This window comes from Mauremys reevesii, linkage group 7 (assembly GCF_016161935.1).
Source record: "Mauremys reevesii isolate NIE-2019 linkage group 7, ASM1616193v1, whole genome shotgun sequence".
Lineage (NCBI taxonomy): Eukaryota > Metazoa > Chordata > Testudines > Geoemydidae > Mauremys > Mauremys reevesii.
In genome coordinates, this window is record NC_052629.1 from 1,536,234 (window position 1) to 1,553,370 (window position 17,137).

The window sequence follows — 17,137 nt, forward strand, 5'->3', positions numbered from 1 at the left end:
AATGACTCCAAGATCTTTCTTGAGTGGTAACAGCTAATTTAGACCCCATCATTTTATATGCATAGTTGGGATTATTTTCCAATGTGCATCACTTTGCATTTCTCAACACTGAATTTCATCTGCCATTTTGTTGCCCAGTCACCCAGTTTTGTGAGATCCGCTTGTAGCTCTTCACAGTCTGCCTGGTACTTTAGTACGATCTTCAGTAGTTTTGTATCATCTGTAAATGTTGCCACCTCACTGGTTACCCCTTTGTCCAGATCATTTCTGAATATGCTGAATAGGACTGGGCCCAGTACAGACCCCTGGGGGACACCACTATTTACCTCTCTCCATTCTGAAAACTGACCATTCATTCCTGCCCTTTATTTCCTGTCTTTCAACCAATTACCAATCTGTGAGAGGACCTTCTCTCCTATCCCATGGCAGCTTACTTGGCTTAAGAGCCTTTGCTGAGGGACCTTGTCAAAGGCTTTCTGAAAATCTAAGTACACTATATCCACTGGGTCCCCCTTGTCCACATGCTTGTTGACCCCCTCAGAGAAATCTAGTAGATTGGTGAGGCCTGATTTCCCAGGGGTGGCTCAGCAGGAGAGGGGAGGGAGCATGTGCGGAGGGGAAGGTGGGAGGCGAGAGTAAAAGGGAATGTCAGGAGAACATGAGGAGGGAACAAGAGGAGGCCTAGGTGGCCACAAAGAGCCAGGCCTTAAAGCTGCTGCTGCATCAGTCCAGGTTTGATTTACTCACGCTGCTGCACTTTTATTGTATTTGCCTGGCAAGAAGGGGAGCGAGAGGAGGGGAGGGGGCTGAGGGCAGCCCTGGGGGGGAAGCTCCTGTCAATCACTGCCCTGGGGCAGGGGCTGAGGTCAGTTGGAGGGGGAAGGAATGATGTGCACCCAAGCCCCACCCACAGTCCAAACTCCACCCTTTTGAGGCACGAAAATGTGACACCAATAAAGGCAAATTGTGCAGGTCTCCATGAAATTACGGCTCTTCCTCTGTCCTGTGTCTCTGGGTCCGAAATGAAAACGTGAACAACGCTGACATCAAGTCAACATCCAGCGAGCTGAATGGAGCAGTTCAACCTCACAGAGCTATCATTTCAGGCTGCCTGCAGACTCGGGAAGACGTCACTGCATCAGGTTCATTCACAGAGCCACATTTTGAAGGTTTTCTTTGCAGCCATAAAGGCTAGAGATTTAAATTACAGCTGGGATGCTGGAGCTCCAGAGGCAGCCAGCAGGGGAAGGTCTGACTTGCCAAATGGGAAAGGGGCAGCTCCATTTCAGAGGCAAGGAGTGGGGCTAGTGGGTCCCTCGCTGTGAGTCAGGGATGGGCTCTGGGAAGGGAGTCCCTGGGGACAGGGGCTTGAAAAGCTCTTTGCGGATCCTGCGCAGGCTCCAAGGCTGTTTCCTCCGCTGGTAGTTCCTAAGCTCGGCTCGGAAGTCCTTGTGTCGCATGTGGACATAGCCCTGGGGCTCGCAGAGATCCTAGAGAGAGAGAGCATGTGATACTTCTCCTGGGGAGGGAAATGGAGCCTAGTGGTTAGAGCAGGGGGCTGGGAGCCAGGACTCCTGGGTTCTGTTCTAGGCTATGCCACCCCCTCCCCTGCAACAGCCCCCTAGGTACCTGGAAATGCTGGTAAAACTCCTTGTAGCCGCCACGTAGCACATACAGCTCTGGGTACCAGAGCTCTGGGTACCGATTGGCATCTCGGTCCATTCTCCTCAGGCTGCGGCACCTGCCCGATGATAGAGGGATTTCACCACTGAGCCCCTCCCCATTGTCACTCCAGGGACCCCCTGCAGCCACAGGGGCCACAGGACAGGGCAGGAGTGGGTGAGTCTGATTGGCCAAAGTGAGCTCGTGAGGGCAGGAGGGGTCATGGGCACAGGAACTGTGGCAGGGGGCAGCTGTGGGAGGCACTGTGGGGTTAATGGAGCCTGGAGCCAGCAAGACTGGCCAGCCCCAGCCGCCAGAGCCAGGCACTGGCCTCGCCCCGATAGGACATAGATCCTCGGGGGGCACCTGCAACCCAGCCATGGCTGCCACTGCTGCCCTGGGAGTGGAGCAGCGAGGGGCCGCCGGCTGGGCAGCACTGCTGGGATGGGAGCCAGGCATGCCCGGTTGTGTGGGGGCCACTTGATCTCAGCCGGGGAGGCGTCCCAGTGTCCCCAACTCTGCGGCTCCTCCCTATCACAGAGACCTCGGCAGGGGGATGAGCGGAGGGGGGGGGGAGCTGGGCGGGCCCCCCAGGCACCTACAGTCGGGGGCCTCTCTCAGAGGAGAACTCGCAGTGGAAGATCAGGACACTGCTGCGGGGGCACGGGGTCGTGCCCAAGGGATCCGGCAGGAACCACCTCGCCAGCTGCTCTTCTCGGTACAGATTCAGGGCGCCCTGCATGAGAGCAAGGAGGTCAGAGGGGTGCAGTGGGTGGGGGGCAGCAGGCAGCACAGGCAGGACCAGGGCTCAGGGCTCCTTCCCCACCTTCAGGGCTGGGGGAGCATCCCATAGATGGGGTCGACTGGCAGCTGACAAAGTGCCATGGCCCCTGCCCCCTTTTCCCCAGGCTAAACCACTGGGCAGCCCAGGATCCTGCATGATGCTTATAGGATTTTAATAATTTCATGATCCCCCACAGCCAGCACCCCGCCCTGCTCCCCACAGCGCCCCCTGCTGGGACAGGCCGGGGCTGGACTAGCCGGGAGGTCCCCCCTCCCAGCCAGCTCCTGCCCCACTCCCCACAGTGCCCCCTGCTGGGAGTAGCTGGGAGCTCCCCCCCAGCCAGCTCCTGCCCCGCTCCCCACAGCGCCCCCTGCTGGGAGAGGCTTGGGAGCTCCCCCCACAGCCAGCTCCTGCCCCGCTCCCCACAGCGCCCCCTGCTGGGACAGGCCGGGGCTGGAGTCACCGGGAGCTCCCCCGACAGCCAGCTCCTGCCCCGCTCCCCACAGCGCCCCCTGCTGGGACAGGCCGGGGCTGGAGTCACCGGGAGCTCCCCCGACAGCCAGCTCCTGCCCCGCTCCCCACAGCGCCCCTGCTGGGACAGGCCAGGACTGGACTAGCCGGGAGCTCCGCCCCCCAGCCAGCTCCTGCCCCGCTCCCCACAGAGCCCCCTGCTGAGACAGGCCAGGACTGGACTAGCCGGGAGCTCCCCCCCCAGCCAGCTCCTGCCCGCTCCCCTGGCGCCCCTGCTGGGAGTAGCTGGGAACTCCTCCCAAGCCAGCTCCTGGCCCGCCCCCTGCTGGGAGAGGCCAGGACTGGAGTCACCGGGAGCTCCCCCCCCAGCCAGCTCCTGCCCCGCTCCCCACAGCGCCCCCTGCTGGGAGTAGCTGGGAACTCCCCCCAAGCCAGCTCCTGGCCCGCTCCCCACAGCGCCCCCTGCTGGGAGAGGCCAGGACTGGACTAGCCGGAAGCTCCCGTCCCCATCCCCCCCCCAGCTCTTGCCCCGCTCTCTGTGACACCCTAGCCGGAGCTCTCTCTGGGGGCAGGACCGGTTGAGCCAGGCTCTCTTACCTTTATGTGTCCCCCAGCGTATTCATAGGGATAGCGACAGTCCACCACCACGTACTCCTCCACCACCCCAGCCAGCTGGCCGCACAGCAGGGAAGCCACCTGGGGGGGGGGGTTGAAATGGGGAGGGGGATGAGCTCCCGAGAGGCTGTGTCATGGCAGCTCTGGGCTCCTCCTCCCCCCGCCCACCAGGGCCCCTGGCGTCAGGCGCTGGGCCCATGTGATGGGTTTATTCATGCTGGCCAACGTGCTGAGGGTGCAGGGTCGCATGGCGGGGTGCGAGGGGGTGTACTCCATCCTGGCTCTGAAAGAGTTAACTGGAGCAGGAGAGGCCGGTTAACCCCTGGTCCCCTGGAGCCTGGCCCAGGCCCAGTGCGGGGCACCTCCCGGCGGGGGGTCAGCAGACGGGGGCTGTGGGGCGCGAGGGATGCACTCTGCGGTCCCTTGCGGGGCGAGGCTGGAGAGAGGAGGAGGATCGGGGAGGAAGCCCTGGGCAGAGCTGCCCTGGGACCCTCGCCTGAGTAGGGAAGTGTCTGGCAAGAGGCCAGGAGAGACCCCGAGCTGCCCCTGGGGTGGGGAGCCCTGGTGAAAGGGCAGGATCTGGGCTTGCAGAGCGAGAGCCCTGGGAGGGGTTCAGTGGAGGAACAGGGCGAGGCAGAGCTCAGGTTCGGTGTGTACGCTGGAGCGAAGGGTGAACCCACAGAGGGCTGCTGACTGGCTGGGTAGGCAGAAGACCACAGAGGCAGCAGCCGGGAGTCGGGTGGAGTGACCTGGCCTGCCTGTCCTAGGATCCCTGGGCTGGAACCCAGGACAGAGGCCAGGCCTGGGCTCCCCTACCTGCTCTGGGGAAGGCGACGAGATGCCCCTGAGAAGGGGACGTGGACTGGTGGGAGCCCAGGGGGGGTACGGGCCCCAATGGGGGGCAGCAGACCGGACGGTTGTTGGACATAGTTCCCCAGAAAGGGGGGACTAAGCATGATCTGGCTGGAGGGCTGAGTCACGAGAAGAGGCAGAACCACTGGGCCGGAGCAGCCATCAGCGGGGGCTCTAGATGAAAAGAGCTGGCTGTGCCATGCCCAGCCAGGCGGGGGCGCTCCAGCAGCGAGTCCATGTTTCCACTGGGGCATCAGGTCCCCACACATAGCTGGTCCAATGCCCCCAATCCTGACCCGCACCCCCCCACAGTGCTCACTCCCAGCTCCACCAACGCACCACAGTCCCTGCCTACAGCCTGCTCTGTTTGATCCGGATCCTCTCTGGCTCTGCTGCTGCCCGTCAGGCGTGTGGCTTTGTGCTGCGTCTTTATGTGTGTGGCAGGGAGGCAGGCAGGAGAGGGCCTGGGCAGGAGCAGAGGCATGGACACAGAGCAGCTTTAGGGCAAGTGCTGTTTCCCTCACCCTGTGAAGTTCCTGCCTGGGGTCAGAGATGGGGGAAGCACCAGGCAGTCGGTCTGTGGGCACATGGCTGGAATGCTGGCTGCCGGGGCAGCTCCTCTGCAAATAATGGAGCCTGGGCAGCTTTAGTTTTAGTCCTTTCCTGTCACTCCCCAGCACACGGGGTGGCAGCGTCAGTCTAGTGAGACACAGCACAGAACAGGGGACAAGTCACAGGCCGACGATGCAGCAGCTAGAAGCAGAGCAAACAGACAGCTTGGAAGGACGCAGAGCACAGAGAGAGCTGGATTGCCAGCAAACCCTCTGCCCAGGCATGGCAGCAGGAGGTGTCAGAAATGAGTCTGTATGGAGAACTGGGCAGAGGGGATTGAGATGATGCAGCGAAGGGGGAGATTTTGTAGTGTCCTACTGGGGGGAAAGGAGTGAGACCCTGTTGCCGGGAACAAGGCATGAAACACTGGAATGGAGGATCGAGGCGGTTGGTCCTGGGGCCCCGAATGGAATGAGCTGGGAGAGGGAGCCAGAGCCGTGCTCTTGCAGTATGGAGCTGAGAGCGCATGGAGCTGTGAAAACGTAACAGGTTCCCTGATCAGTGAGAGGCTCGTTGGTAGGACACGTGATTCCAGTGTACAGGGAAACGGCTCTAGCCCTAGAGAAATGCCTCCAAAGAGCAAGGCCAGCTGAGTGTCCAGGGAAAGGATCACAACAATGACAGGCACGAGTGCAGAACACAGACCTGGGCTCAAGCTGAAGGGACCCAGGAGGCCGGACCGAGGGACACTGACGCATTGACAGTGCTGGCATCCTGGTCCGGTGAAAGGCAGAAGGAAAAGCGCCCAGCTATGGGCAGCAGTGCAGGGGGTCTGGAAACAGATTTCAGGTGAGCCGAGGGGAACTGAGGTGCCCTACGCCGGAGACCTGCTCATCTCTGAGGGACTCCAGCCAGCCCCTGCAAAACTGAGCCAGCAAGAAAATGCCACAGCAAAGGCTGTGGCAGGGGTCCAGCAATGTGGAGGAATGGGCAGCTGTCTGTGCAGATTCTGCTCCTGCCCATCAGACGCCCGCGGGCCCTGCAGGCAGCTACCACAGCGATGCAGCGCGGGTACGGGCACTGGAAAGAGCACTGAAAATCACAGCCCCTCGTGCGCAGCCCTGCCGAGCCACCGGAGCTGCAGGGGAGGACTCAGGAGGAGGGCTAGGGGCAGCACTGGTGCCAAGGCCTGCCAGGCACAGGAAGGGGATGTGCTCAGACAGGAGAGGGGCTGTGACAAAGTGGGGATGCTCTTAATGTTTTCTCTGAATATCGTGTGGGTGCCTCAGTTTCCCCTATGCAGGTCTTAGGTATCTAGGTGGGGGGATCAGGGTGTGTGATTGTTGCAGAGCCCAAGAGGGCCCCTGTGATCCTGTCTGCACAGAGAATGGCCGACACCCTGTCTCCTGGCAACTGAGGACCTGGGCCCCTCCCCTGCAAGGTGCCAGCTGAAGGTGTCGGAGAACAAAGAGATCAGGTGACCTCCTGGCCCCGGAAAGGGACAAAGGCAGAGGAGGGGCTGGAGAGTTTCACTTTGGAGCTGGCTGGGGAAATGGTGGGGGCCAGAGGTGCTCTGGTCTCCCTGCCTCCCCAAGATGGACCTGACAGACAAGCTCTGTTTTAAACCATGTTCCTGTCACTAATAAACCTTCTGTTTTACCGGCTGGCTGAGAGTCCTGGGGAACTGCAGGAAGCCGGGGGTGCAGGGCCCGGACTCCCCCACACTCCGTGACAGGGGTGCCTGGTTCCAGCGGTTCCCTTTGATCACCAGCAGCACGTGCAGACTGAGCACACGCTGCGGCTGGGTGCTCCACGCGACTGCAACGCGTGTTCTCAAGACACCAGTGCTGGGACGTGAGGGCAAGGAACGGCGCTGCTGGCGGCCGGTCTGCGGAGCGGCAGAGCTAACACAGATGCTGTGTGGGACAGTCTCTCCACAGCATCACCCTCCCCTCTCCCAGGGGGGGCTCCTGGCCGTCCAGCCAGGCGGGGGCAGTGAAACGATTCAGGCTCCGGGGTTGGCCAGGCCGAGGCGCAGAAGACGGGGGTTGTTTAAAGGGGACCGGGCAGTAATCCCAGCAGATTTAGGAGCTGACATTGTAAGACCTGGGGATAGCAGCCGGCCTGAGACAAGCCAGGGAGCAGACCTGCTGGCCAGGCGTGAATGAGATCAGTACATGGACCCATGGGAGCTGCACAAAGAATACAGCGAGACTGCAGCCGCAGGAAATCCTACCCCCAGGCTGCGGAAAGGTGGGACCAGACCTGCCCTCTGCTAATGCCAGGAACTACGCGGCCCAGTGGAGGTCGGCGGTGGGCAATCTGGAGGTGAGAATTGTGATCAGGAAGCTGATGGTGCATTTTGCAAGCTCACTGCAGCAGCATCCACAGCGGAACTGGAGCAAAAGCCGTCTCCCCAAGTCCCCACCCAGCAATGGGAAGGAGCCCTGGCAGTGCCCGCAGCCAGGGGACGATGGCAAAGGCCAAGCAGACAGGAAGGGCAATGCTGGATCACAGCGGCATCACTCCCAGGGACCCCAGCAAAGCGAAGGAGCCAGAGAACTGGACTTGCTTCCCCGGAAGGGCGGGCTGCTGTAACCCAGCGGAGGGACAGTGGGCAGGAGGGAGCAGTTCAGGGAATGCCACGCAGGCAGCGCAGCGCAGCCGCTGTGACAGAGGAGCCAAGGAGCCGAGACCCCTACATAGGGGAGCAGAGTGGGGTCCAGCCGTCAGTAGCCACACACAGCAGTGGCAAAGGACAATGCTACAAGCTGTTCTGAGACGCTGGTCCTGTGAGTAGCTGCAGACCGAGGACAGTAGTGGGGAGCAAACGGAGACAGCAGGGGAGTAGAGCTGGACAGTCAGCACGCCCAGACAGCCGGCACACCCAGACAGCCATCGGTCTGTGTGCACATGGCTGGAATGCCAGCTGCAGCTGCTGCACCGCACTGCGGTTCTTAATAAGAGTTGTTTTACAAGCATGGGGTCCGCGCGTGCTGTTACCCAGCAGTGGGTGCATTTCACACTTACTGTGGCGGGGCTGACGTAACGCAGATCCCGGTGCTGGCCATCCTCCAGCGGCAGAGAGCAGGGCTGGGGGCACCAACAGAGACAGGCATTGGCACAAAAGCAGAGCTGAAGGGATATCCCTGCTCTCCCTGGGGAGGGACATATGTATCCCCTGCTTGCCACCACACACACGCCCTGTGCTCCCTGGAGTGGGATGCTCCCCCCAGATGCTCTGCCCTCCTTGGAGCGGGATGTCCCCTTCCCCCTCACACACACACGTCCTACCCTCCCTGGAGCCGAGAGGTGAGACGTTCACCTTAGTCACAGACTGGCCCCGGGGGCAGGCGTGTTCACTGCATGGAGCTGGAAACCATCCCTCGAGGGGCAGCCGGCACCCTCCTGGGATGGGGAGGATGGGTGGATGGTCCGTGCCCCCACGGGGCCTGGGCGGGAAGGGCTGCGGATGCTAGCTGATGAGACCAGCTCAGCTAATGAGAGCAGCACAGGCTCGCTGGCCCCAAGAGAGAGGCCGGAACATGGGGCCTGGGCTCTGGGCAGGGGCGCGGGGATTTCGGTCACTGCCCAGGGTGATGGGCCCTTGCGGAGCGATTGGGCTGGGGGGGGGGGTGTGTGAGCTCACTGGAGGGGTACGATCCACTCACCCTGGAAAAATCCCCGGTCAGGATCTTGCCGTCCGTCCCAGGGGCTGGAGCAGGAGAGAGGCCAGAGCTGCCCTGGGAGAGGGGACGAGGGGAAGCCGGAGTGTCAGAGACATGGACGGGGGAGAGAGGCAGATCCAGCCCCCACCCGCCTGGCTTCCCTCTGGCCACGCCTCCCCCAGCCCCTGGCCAGCCTGGCACGGGACTGGCCCTGTGCCCACGTGAAGCAGGACAAAGCGACCAGCTCTGTCTCTCAGCTCCTGAGCCCGGCCTGAGCCAGGTGCGCCGGACGTCCCTGCTCCCCAGGCAGGCTGCAGCTCCAGCCCCGGCTAAGGCTCCCCCAGGGGGGCACCGGAGGGGAGAGGTGCCCAGGGGTCTGAGTGGCTGAGCAGAGTCGCTGAGAGGCAGGGTTGGGTGGTCTGCGCTCTTCCTCCTCACCCCCCCCCCCCCGGGGGCTATGGCCTCCCTGGGGCTGGCCCTCCGGGTTGGGGAACAGAGTCGCCAGGTTTCTCCACAGCAGCTTCTGGGAGACAAAAGCCAAAGGGGTCAAGTCCGATGTGTGACCCACCCCAGCCCGGGCGCCGGGCTGCGACGCTGAAGGTCCATTGACGTACCAGGTGAATGAAGCCCCCAGCCTAGCGAGGGGGGAGACAGCCCTTAACTACCGGCGGGGGGGCTGTGACGTTATTGATATAATCTGGGACCATATAGAACATGGTTCCAACCAAGGTCCTGTAGTGGCACCAAATCTTATGTAAAGGGGTCATCTGAGGTGTCTAAGACCAGGTTCTGGGTTGCTGGTTAGGATTATGCTGTCTGGGTGCCTGTGTCAAGTTATGAGTATTGGCTCTGTACTGTCTGTGCTTCAAACTTGTGCTGTGCTGCTGGGTGACACCCCAGACAAGCTGGTGTTAGCTCTGCCTAGCCTGCTTGATGGCCCATTAAGGACCATCAGCTCCACAATTGACCCATTGAAAGAAGGCAGATACGCCTTGTGACTCAGCAAAGTGCAGGGACCTGTCCTCGTGACTCCAGACTCCATGTTGCTGTAATTTTCCACAGTAAGAACAAAGAGGTTCTTACACCTGGAAAAACCTATAAAAGGCTGATGCCTCATCTCCATCTTGTCTTCAATCCTGCTTCGTACCTCTGGAGGGACTTTGCTACAAACTGAAGCTCTGAACAAAGGACTGACTGACCCATCCCAGCAGGGGATGTTCCAGAGACTTGATTTGAACCTGCAGTTTACTCCATCACTGCTACAAGCCTGAACTAAGAACTTTGCCATCACTGTATGGAATTGATTCCATTTAACCAATTCTAGCTCTCAGCTCTACCTTTTTCCTTTTATGAATAAACCTTTAGATTTTAGATTCTAAAGGATTGGCAACAGCGTGATTTGTGGGTAAGATCTGATGTGTATATTGACCTGGGTCTGGGGCTTGGTCCTTTGGGATTGAGAGAACCTTTTTCTTTTATTGGGGTGTTGGTTTTCATAACCATTTATCCCCAGGATGAGTGCACTGGTGGTGATGCTGGGAGACTGGAGTGTCTAAGGAAATTGCTTGTGTGACTTGTGGTTAGCCAGTGGGGTGAGACCAAAGTCCTCTTTGTCTGGCTGGTTTGGTTTGTCTTAGAGGTGGAAAAACCCCAGCCTAGGGCTGTGACTGCCCTGTTTGAGCGATTTGTCCTGAATTGGCACCTCAGTTGGGTCCTGCCAGAACGGCATCGTCACAAGGGCGTCGGCTCCCCGGTGGGCACGTGCAGCACCCCCAGGGGGGCTCCCTCCTGGCGCCAGGGCAGTGATGGGGGGAAGCCAGAAAGCCATTTTCCATCCATCCCCAGAGGGGCCAGAGCTGTGGGAATCTCAGACCAGGGGGCAGGAGTCTCTGGGAACTGGGGCCAGCTGAGAAACCTGCGTAGGCCAAGATTGTTGCTTGCTGCAGTTCAGCGGGAGGCGCAACAGTGGCGGGCGCTCGTGTTTGTGCTCAGACCTTTACGAATACCCAGCCCAGCGCTGTGCCTGGAAGAGTCAAACCCCCAGGAAATCGACCAGCTGCTGTTGGGAGCAGCCCAGGGGAGAGCAGACGGTTTGGGGGAGATTTGGGACTGCGGGGTGGGTCACCCCGTGAACAGTAAGTGGGCGGTGGCAGCCAGGGTGTGCAGGTGCTAAGTTGTGAGCCCCCATGGCATGGCATTGCAGGCACCCAAACGCCCCAGCCTCCCTCCTCAGTCTCTCCCCAGCACACGGCCGGGCTACCCAAATATCCCCATGGGCAGACAGGGGCGGCTCTAGAAAGTAGGCTGCCCCAAGCAGCGCGGTGCGCTGCGCCGCCCTTCCCTGGTGCCGCGGCGGGTCCCCTCTTCCCGCGGCTCCGGTTGAGCTCACGCCGGCATGGCAGCGGCAGGTCCACCGGAGCCCGGGACGAGCGGACCTGCCACAGGCATGACTGCGGCGGGTGTCGTGGTCCCGCGGCTCCGGTGGACCTGCCGCTGCCATGCCGGCGGGAGCTCAACCGGAGCCGCAGGAAGAGGGGACCCGCCGCAGTCATGCCTGCGGCAGGTCCACCGGAGCCAAATGCCGCCTCCCGGGAAAGGGCCGCCCCACGCACCTGCTTGGCGCGCTGGGGTCTAGAGCCGCCTCTGTGGGCAGATCAGACAGCACTGCCCCCACTCACCTTGGCACTTCCTTCCCCTGGTCCCTGGCTGGCTCCTCGCAGGCGCTTGCTCTGGGGGGAGGGCAGAAGGGAGGGAGCCATGACAAGGCTGCCCAGGACATGGGGTAAGTGGGGAAGGAAAACATGCTGGTGTCAGAGCAGGAGATGGATGGAGCGGGTGCAGGGCCGGGCACGGAGCGGGTGCAGGGCGGGGCTGGGCACGGAGCGGGTGCAGGGTGGGACCGAGCACGGAGCAGGTGCAGAGCGGGACAAGGCACGGAGCGGGTGCAGGACACAGAGTGGGTGCAGGGCGGGGCCGGGCATGGAGCGGCTGTAGAGCGGGACAGGGCACGGAGCAGGGGCAGGGCCGGGCACGGAGCGGGTGTAGAGCGGGACAGAGCACGGGTGCAGGGCGGGGCCGGGCACGGAGCGGGTGCAGGGTGGGACCGAGCACGGAGCAGGTGTAGAGCGGGACAGGGCACGGAGCAGGGGCAGGGCCGGGCACGGAGCAGGTGTAGAGCGGGACAGGGCACGGAGCAGGGGCAGTGCCGGGCATGGAGTGGGTGCAGGGCGGAGCGCGTGTGGCGGGGTGCCAGGCAGGGAGCAGTCATGGGGCAGAGGGGCCAGGCCTGCAGAGACAGCCCTGTCCGTCCTGCCCCTGCTCTTAGCCCAATGCCGCAGGCCTCCTGCCGCTTTGTGCATGCGCTGGGGCCGGTGCCAGGCTGGGCTGTATAAATCCATCCACCCGCACCTCGGTACTGCCCATCACGCTGCCCCCACCCCACGCAGAGCCCTGGGCACCCCCCAGCCCCCAGTGAGCCCTGGGCTAGAAGAGCCAGCCGGGGGGCGCGAAGGCTGGTTCCTTCCCCCCAGGCAGGCTCTGAAGGGGCCCAGTGCCCACCCCTCGGGGCTGGAACGAGCAGGCACCGGCCGGCCCACAGGCGCCCCGACCCAGTGGGTGCAGAGCGTGCCCGGCAGTGCCAGGGCGGGTGCTGGGGCTGCAGACTGGCGGTGTTCGTGCCCTCGGGCCCAGGGGAGGGGGATAGGACAGCGACCCACAGGCCCTGCCCCTGCCCTGCACGGTCCCTCCCGCGCCCCTCGGACACAGCCCGGGTACTCACGGAGCGGGGCAGGCTGCAGCGTGAGGGCATCTGACTGCAGCTGAGAAGAGAAACCAGAGCCGGGGTGAGAGCGGCTCCAGTGGGCAGCAGCCTCCCGGCCGGGCACACAGGCAGTGCGGGCGGGGGGCTATGGGGTGCACTGCGTGTGTCAATGGAGCTAAGGGGAGCACTGCATGCGCTGGGGGGCTCTGGGGAGCAGTGGGGGTCTGGGGAGCAGTGGGGGTCTGGGAGCAGTGGGGTCTGGGGAGCAGTGGGGGCGTATGGGGTGCACTGTGGGGGGGGCTATCACACCAGTACATACAGTAAAACCGCTCGGGGGGGGCGGGCTGGGTGCAGAGGGTCCGTGGGCGTGGGGGGAGCGTGGACGGGTTTGGTAGCAGAGGCTGGTCGGTGCCGGCAGCAGGGCAGGGAAGAGCCAGCCTGGGGCAGGCTGAGCTGCGTGGGGGGAGCGGTGGCACCACGAGGCAGCGGAGCAGCCCCCCAGGGCTGGCAGAGGCCGGGCAGCCCCCGAGCAGCGGGTGCTGGAGGTGCGAGCGGCCTGGCACGTACTGCAGGGGGACCCATGGGCAGCAGGGGCTGGGGGCCCCGTGGGGAGAGCACCCCCCCTGGCCACTGCTCCAATGGGGTCTCAGCCCCAGGCGCTGGCTTGCTGCAGGTGACCCATAATAACCCTCCCCTGGGACAGACACAGCGCGGCCTCTGCTCTGCCCCCCGGCCTGCCTGTTCCCCGCTCCCACCCCCCCAGGTACCTGCCCTCGCTGCTGCTGCTGCTGCAGGCCTGGGGGCTGAGCCAGGGCTCCCGGGGACCACCTGGGACAGAGAGAGCGGGTCAGTGGGGCACTGGCCGGGGGGTGGGGACGACGCAGAGGGGCTGGTGCTGACCTGTGGGTGTTCCCGCGGGAGCCGGCGGCTGGGAGCCAGTGGGGCTCGGAGTCAGGGTGTCTGGGGACAGCCTCAGCTTTCTCCTTGGGGTGACGCTGCGGGAGAGAGCAGCCCGTGACCACCCTGCCGCCCGCCATCCTCCTCCTCGCCCGCCGGCACCCTCCTCACCCGCTGTCACCCTCCTCACCCGCTGTCACCAGACATCCTTCTCCTCGACTGCCGTTAACGTCCTCACCTGCTGTCACCCTGCCGCCCGCCATCCTCCTCCTCACCCGCCATCACCCTCCTCGACAGCAGGCACCGTCCTCACCCGCCGTCACCCTCCTCACCCGCTGTCACCAGACATCCTTCTCCTCGACCGCCGTTAACGTCCTCACCTGCTGTCACCCTGCCGCCCGCCATCCTCCTTCTCGCCCGCCGTCACCTCCTCGCCTGCCCTCACCCTCCTCACCTGCTGTCACCTGCCGTCACCCTCCTCACCTGGCGTCACCCTCCTCACCTGCTGCCACCTGCCATCCTCCTTCTCGCCCGCCGTCACCTCCTCGACAGCAGTCACCCTCCTCACCCGCCGTCACCCTCCTCACCCGCTGTCACCAGACATCCTTCTCCTCGACTGCCGTTAACGTCCTCACCTGCTGTCACCCTGCCGCCCGCCATCCTCCTTCTCGCCCGCCGTCACCCTCCTCGACAGCAGGCACCGGCCTCACCCGCCGTCACCCTCCTCACCTGCTGTCACCTGCCGTCACCCTCCTCACCTGCTGTCACCCTGCCACCCGCCATCCTCCTCCTCGCCTGCCCTCACCCTCCTCACCTGCTGTCACCTGCCGTCACCCTCCTCACCCGCCGTCACCCTCCTCACCCGCTGTCACCAGACATCCTTCTCCTCACCTGCCGTCACCCTCCTCACCTGCTGCCACCCGCCATCCTCCTCCTCACCCGCCGTCACCCTCCTCACCCGCTGTCACCAGACATCCTTCTCCTCGACCGCCGTTAACGTCCTCACCTGCTGTCACCCTGCCGCCCGCCATCCTCCTTCTCACCTGCTGTCACCCTCCTCACCTGCTGCCACCTGCCACCCTCCTTCTCGCCCACCATCACCCTCCTCGACAGCAGTCACCCTGCCACCCGCCGTCACCCTCCTCACCTGCTGTCACCAGACATCCTTCTCCTCACCTGCCGTCACCCTCCTCACCCGCCGTCACCCTCCTCACCTGCCATCACCCTCCTCACCCGCTGTCACCCTTCCACCCACCATCCTTCTCTTCACCCACCATCACCCTGCCACCCGCCATCACTCTGCCACCCGCCATCCTCCTCCTCGCCCACCATCACCTCCTCGCCCGCTGTCACCCTGCCACCCACCGTCACCCTGCCACCTGCCATCCTGCCCCTCGCTCGCCATCACCCTCCTCACCTACTGTCACCCGTCTCCTTGCCCGTCATCACCCTCCTCACCCGCCATCCTCCTCCTCACCCGCCGTCACCCTGCCACCCACCATTACCTTCTTCACTCACCATCACCCTCCTCATCCTGCTACCAGGCCTGGGCCCATCCCACGCCCTCCACGCACACGGGGGCAGGGTTCCTGTCACCCCCCCATCCATAGATCTCCCCCAGCACCCGCCCTGCCGGAGCTCCCCCCAGGGGTGCACGTCACGGTGAGCGGGTGGACTGGCCCAGTCTCTGCTGGAGCTCGCTGAGGCCGTTCCTAACCTGGACAAAAGGGGTCACTGCAGAGCAACATTTAGCTAAATACCCCGGGCTCATCCCCACCCCACCCCACCGCACCTCCATCCCCTGCCCACCCGTCTCCTTCCCTGCGGCAGGGCACGGAGACGGGCCAGGAGTGGGGGCAGGTACCTCTCCACACAGCTGAGATGTCCCATGTTCGTGCACAAGCCGCCGACGGGTGACGGCCCCAGCTCAGGGGAGAAGATGAGCCCGGCAGGCGGGCGGGTGGCCTGGTTCCCTGGGTGGAGGCTGGCGCCCTCGGGGCTGGCCATCGCGGACGGGCCTTGCCGTGGGGTCTGCTGCCAGGGCCAAGAGCTCATCCCCACAAGCAGCTGGTCCCCTGCCCCTGGCCAGGCACGGCTGCAGTCCTGCCTAGCGCTCCGATGGCCTGGGGCCGCTCTGCCCGCTCTGGGTGCCTCTGCCCGTCCCCACCTCGCTCCTCCCTGCAGCTCAGCTCCTGTCGCCAGCCCAGCCCTGCGTTTAAATGTCCCGCTGCTGCCAACCAGAGAGACCAAACCCTCCCTGGTCACCGTTGCTACAACAAGCTCCCTCCCCTGGGGACAACACTTCAGTTGCAAGGGCTGGGGGGCAGCCTGCCTCCCGCTGCCCAAGCTACGCCGGCTGCCCTGGGCTGCCCCCCACGGGGGAGAGCTCCACCTCTGCACGGCCCCCCCTTCCCTTGGGGCTCCCCCCACAGCTGCTCCTTCCCCCTCCGCCTCCCTGGCTGCGACTGGCCGTTGCTCTATTGTCCTGGCTGCACAAAGCCTTTCTCTGTCGGGTCGGACGCCCCGCGCTCCAGGCCCGGCAGAATCCCCTGCGCCAGGCAGCCGGCCGCCCTCCCCTGCCCCCGGGGGCACAGCGGCTCCTCCTGACACGGCTCAGACCGCTCGTGTTCCCCACGTCTGGCTTGGCCTTGCTGTCCCCACGGCACAGCTCCCCTGTGCACCTGGCAGGGCACAATGCAGCGGGGGCTCTGCCTGCGACGCAGCCCCCCAGGTGGCAGCTTAGGAGCCCCTGTGGCAGGAGCTGTCTGGCCTTGTCTCGGATGGTCCCCTGGAGCCCTTGGCTCTGGCTTGCTGCGGGGAGCCGATTTCAGGGCCTGGCAGAGCAGGGGCTGGGGGGGTTCGGGAGCCGTTTGTTTGTATACACACGCCCTGGTTCCTGGGAACTCACTGCATTCGGGTCAGGCACCGGCGCCCTGTCCCCTGCTCCCTCGCCTGCCCCTCTCCGGGCTCCCAACGCATCCCAGCCAAACCCGCTGCCTTGCTCCAGCCTCGGAGAATTACGCTGGGAGGCCCCTCTGGCACCCGACTGCTGGAGGAGGCCCGGCGGCCGGTCGCTGGCAGGGGGCGTGCAGGGACCCCCGGGAACAAGCTCAGCTCAGCCTGCTCCCTACCAGTCAGCGACAGCCCTGGGCTGGCAGCCTGGCTCACCAGACCATAAGGCGCGATCCTGCTCTGGGCCAGGTTGAGATCATGCCTGGTAGAAAAGAGGCGCATGGAATTGGAAATGAATGGACCAAAATCGAGGTGTCAGAAATTAGGCCTAATTAGTGAACAGAATAATGAGGGGATGGGCTAGTCCCCACCACTCCCCTGTGGGGCCCTTAACAAACCCCAGAAGGGGAGATCAAGGGGGCAGAGATGGGGGACTGAAAGGAGCAAACTCTGCCACCCGCGGGTTGGGCCTTCATCATCCTGAGCCAGAGAGAGCCCCAGTGACACCCCCACCGGCCTGGCTGACTCCCGAGCCCTGCTCTCCGGCTGTCACACCTCCCCGCACCCCAGGTGCCCTGCTCTCCGGCTGTCACACCTCCCCGCACCCCAGGTGTCCTCCTCCTTCTCCCATGTCTCCCTTTCCTCGCTCCCTCGCCCTCTCCTGCTCCACCAGAGTCTGGCTCGGCTGGCCAGGACTGTGCCCTTCCCAGCGCCGCTGGGAGACGTGACCAGAGAGGCAGGAAAAGGATCAATGGCCTGACACTGGTACAAGTTTTCCAGGTCTCAGCAGGGCTGCTCAGGGCATGGGCTGGGCCTGGGTTGCTCCAGCAGGGAGGCAGCAAGAGGGAGGCAGCCCTAGAGATGGGAGCTGCAGGGCAATGAGCACTGTCCTTGGGAAGGAATGTGACCTGCAGGCTTCCCAGC

The 17,137-nt window shown here is 63.6% G+C and overlaps 1 protein-coding gene across 1 annotated transcript; it reads right to left on the reverse strand.

Annotated features, from left to right (window-relative positions):
• Positions 1–925: 925 nt before the first annotated feature.
• Positions 926–15,268, reverse strand: LOC120409440 (M-phase inducer phosphatase 3-like). The gene is made up of 9 exons (XM_039547541.1): positions 15,126–15,268; positions 13,132–13,192; positions 11,283–11,333; positions 8,608–8,679; positions 7,967–8,029; positions 3,515–3,613; positions 2,265–2,398; positions 1,630–1,741; positions 926–1,490 (listed from the first exon to the last, which is right to left on the reverse strand). The coding sequence occupies exons 1-9, from the start codon at positions 15,266–15,268 to the stop codon at positions 1,305–1,307; spliced, it is 921 nt and encodes a 306-aa protein (XP_039403475.1). The 3' UTR covers positions 926–1,304.
• Positions 15,269–17,137: the final 1,869 nt, after the last annotated feature.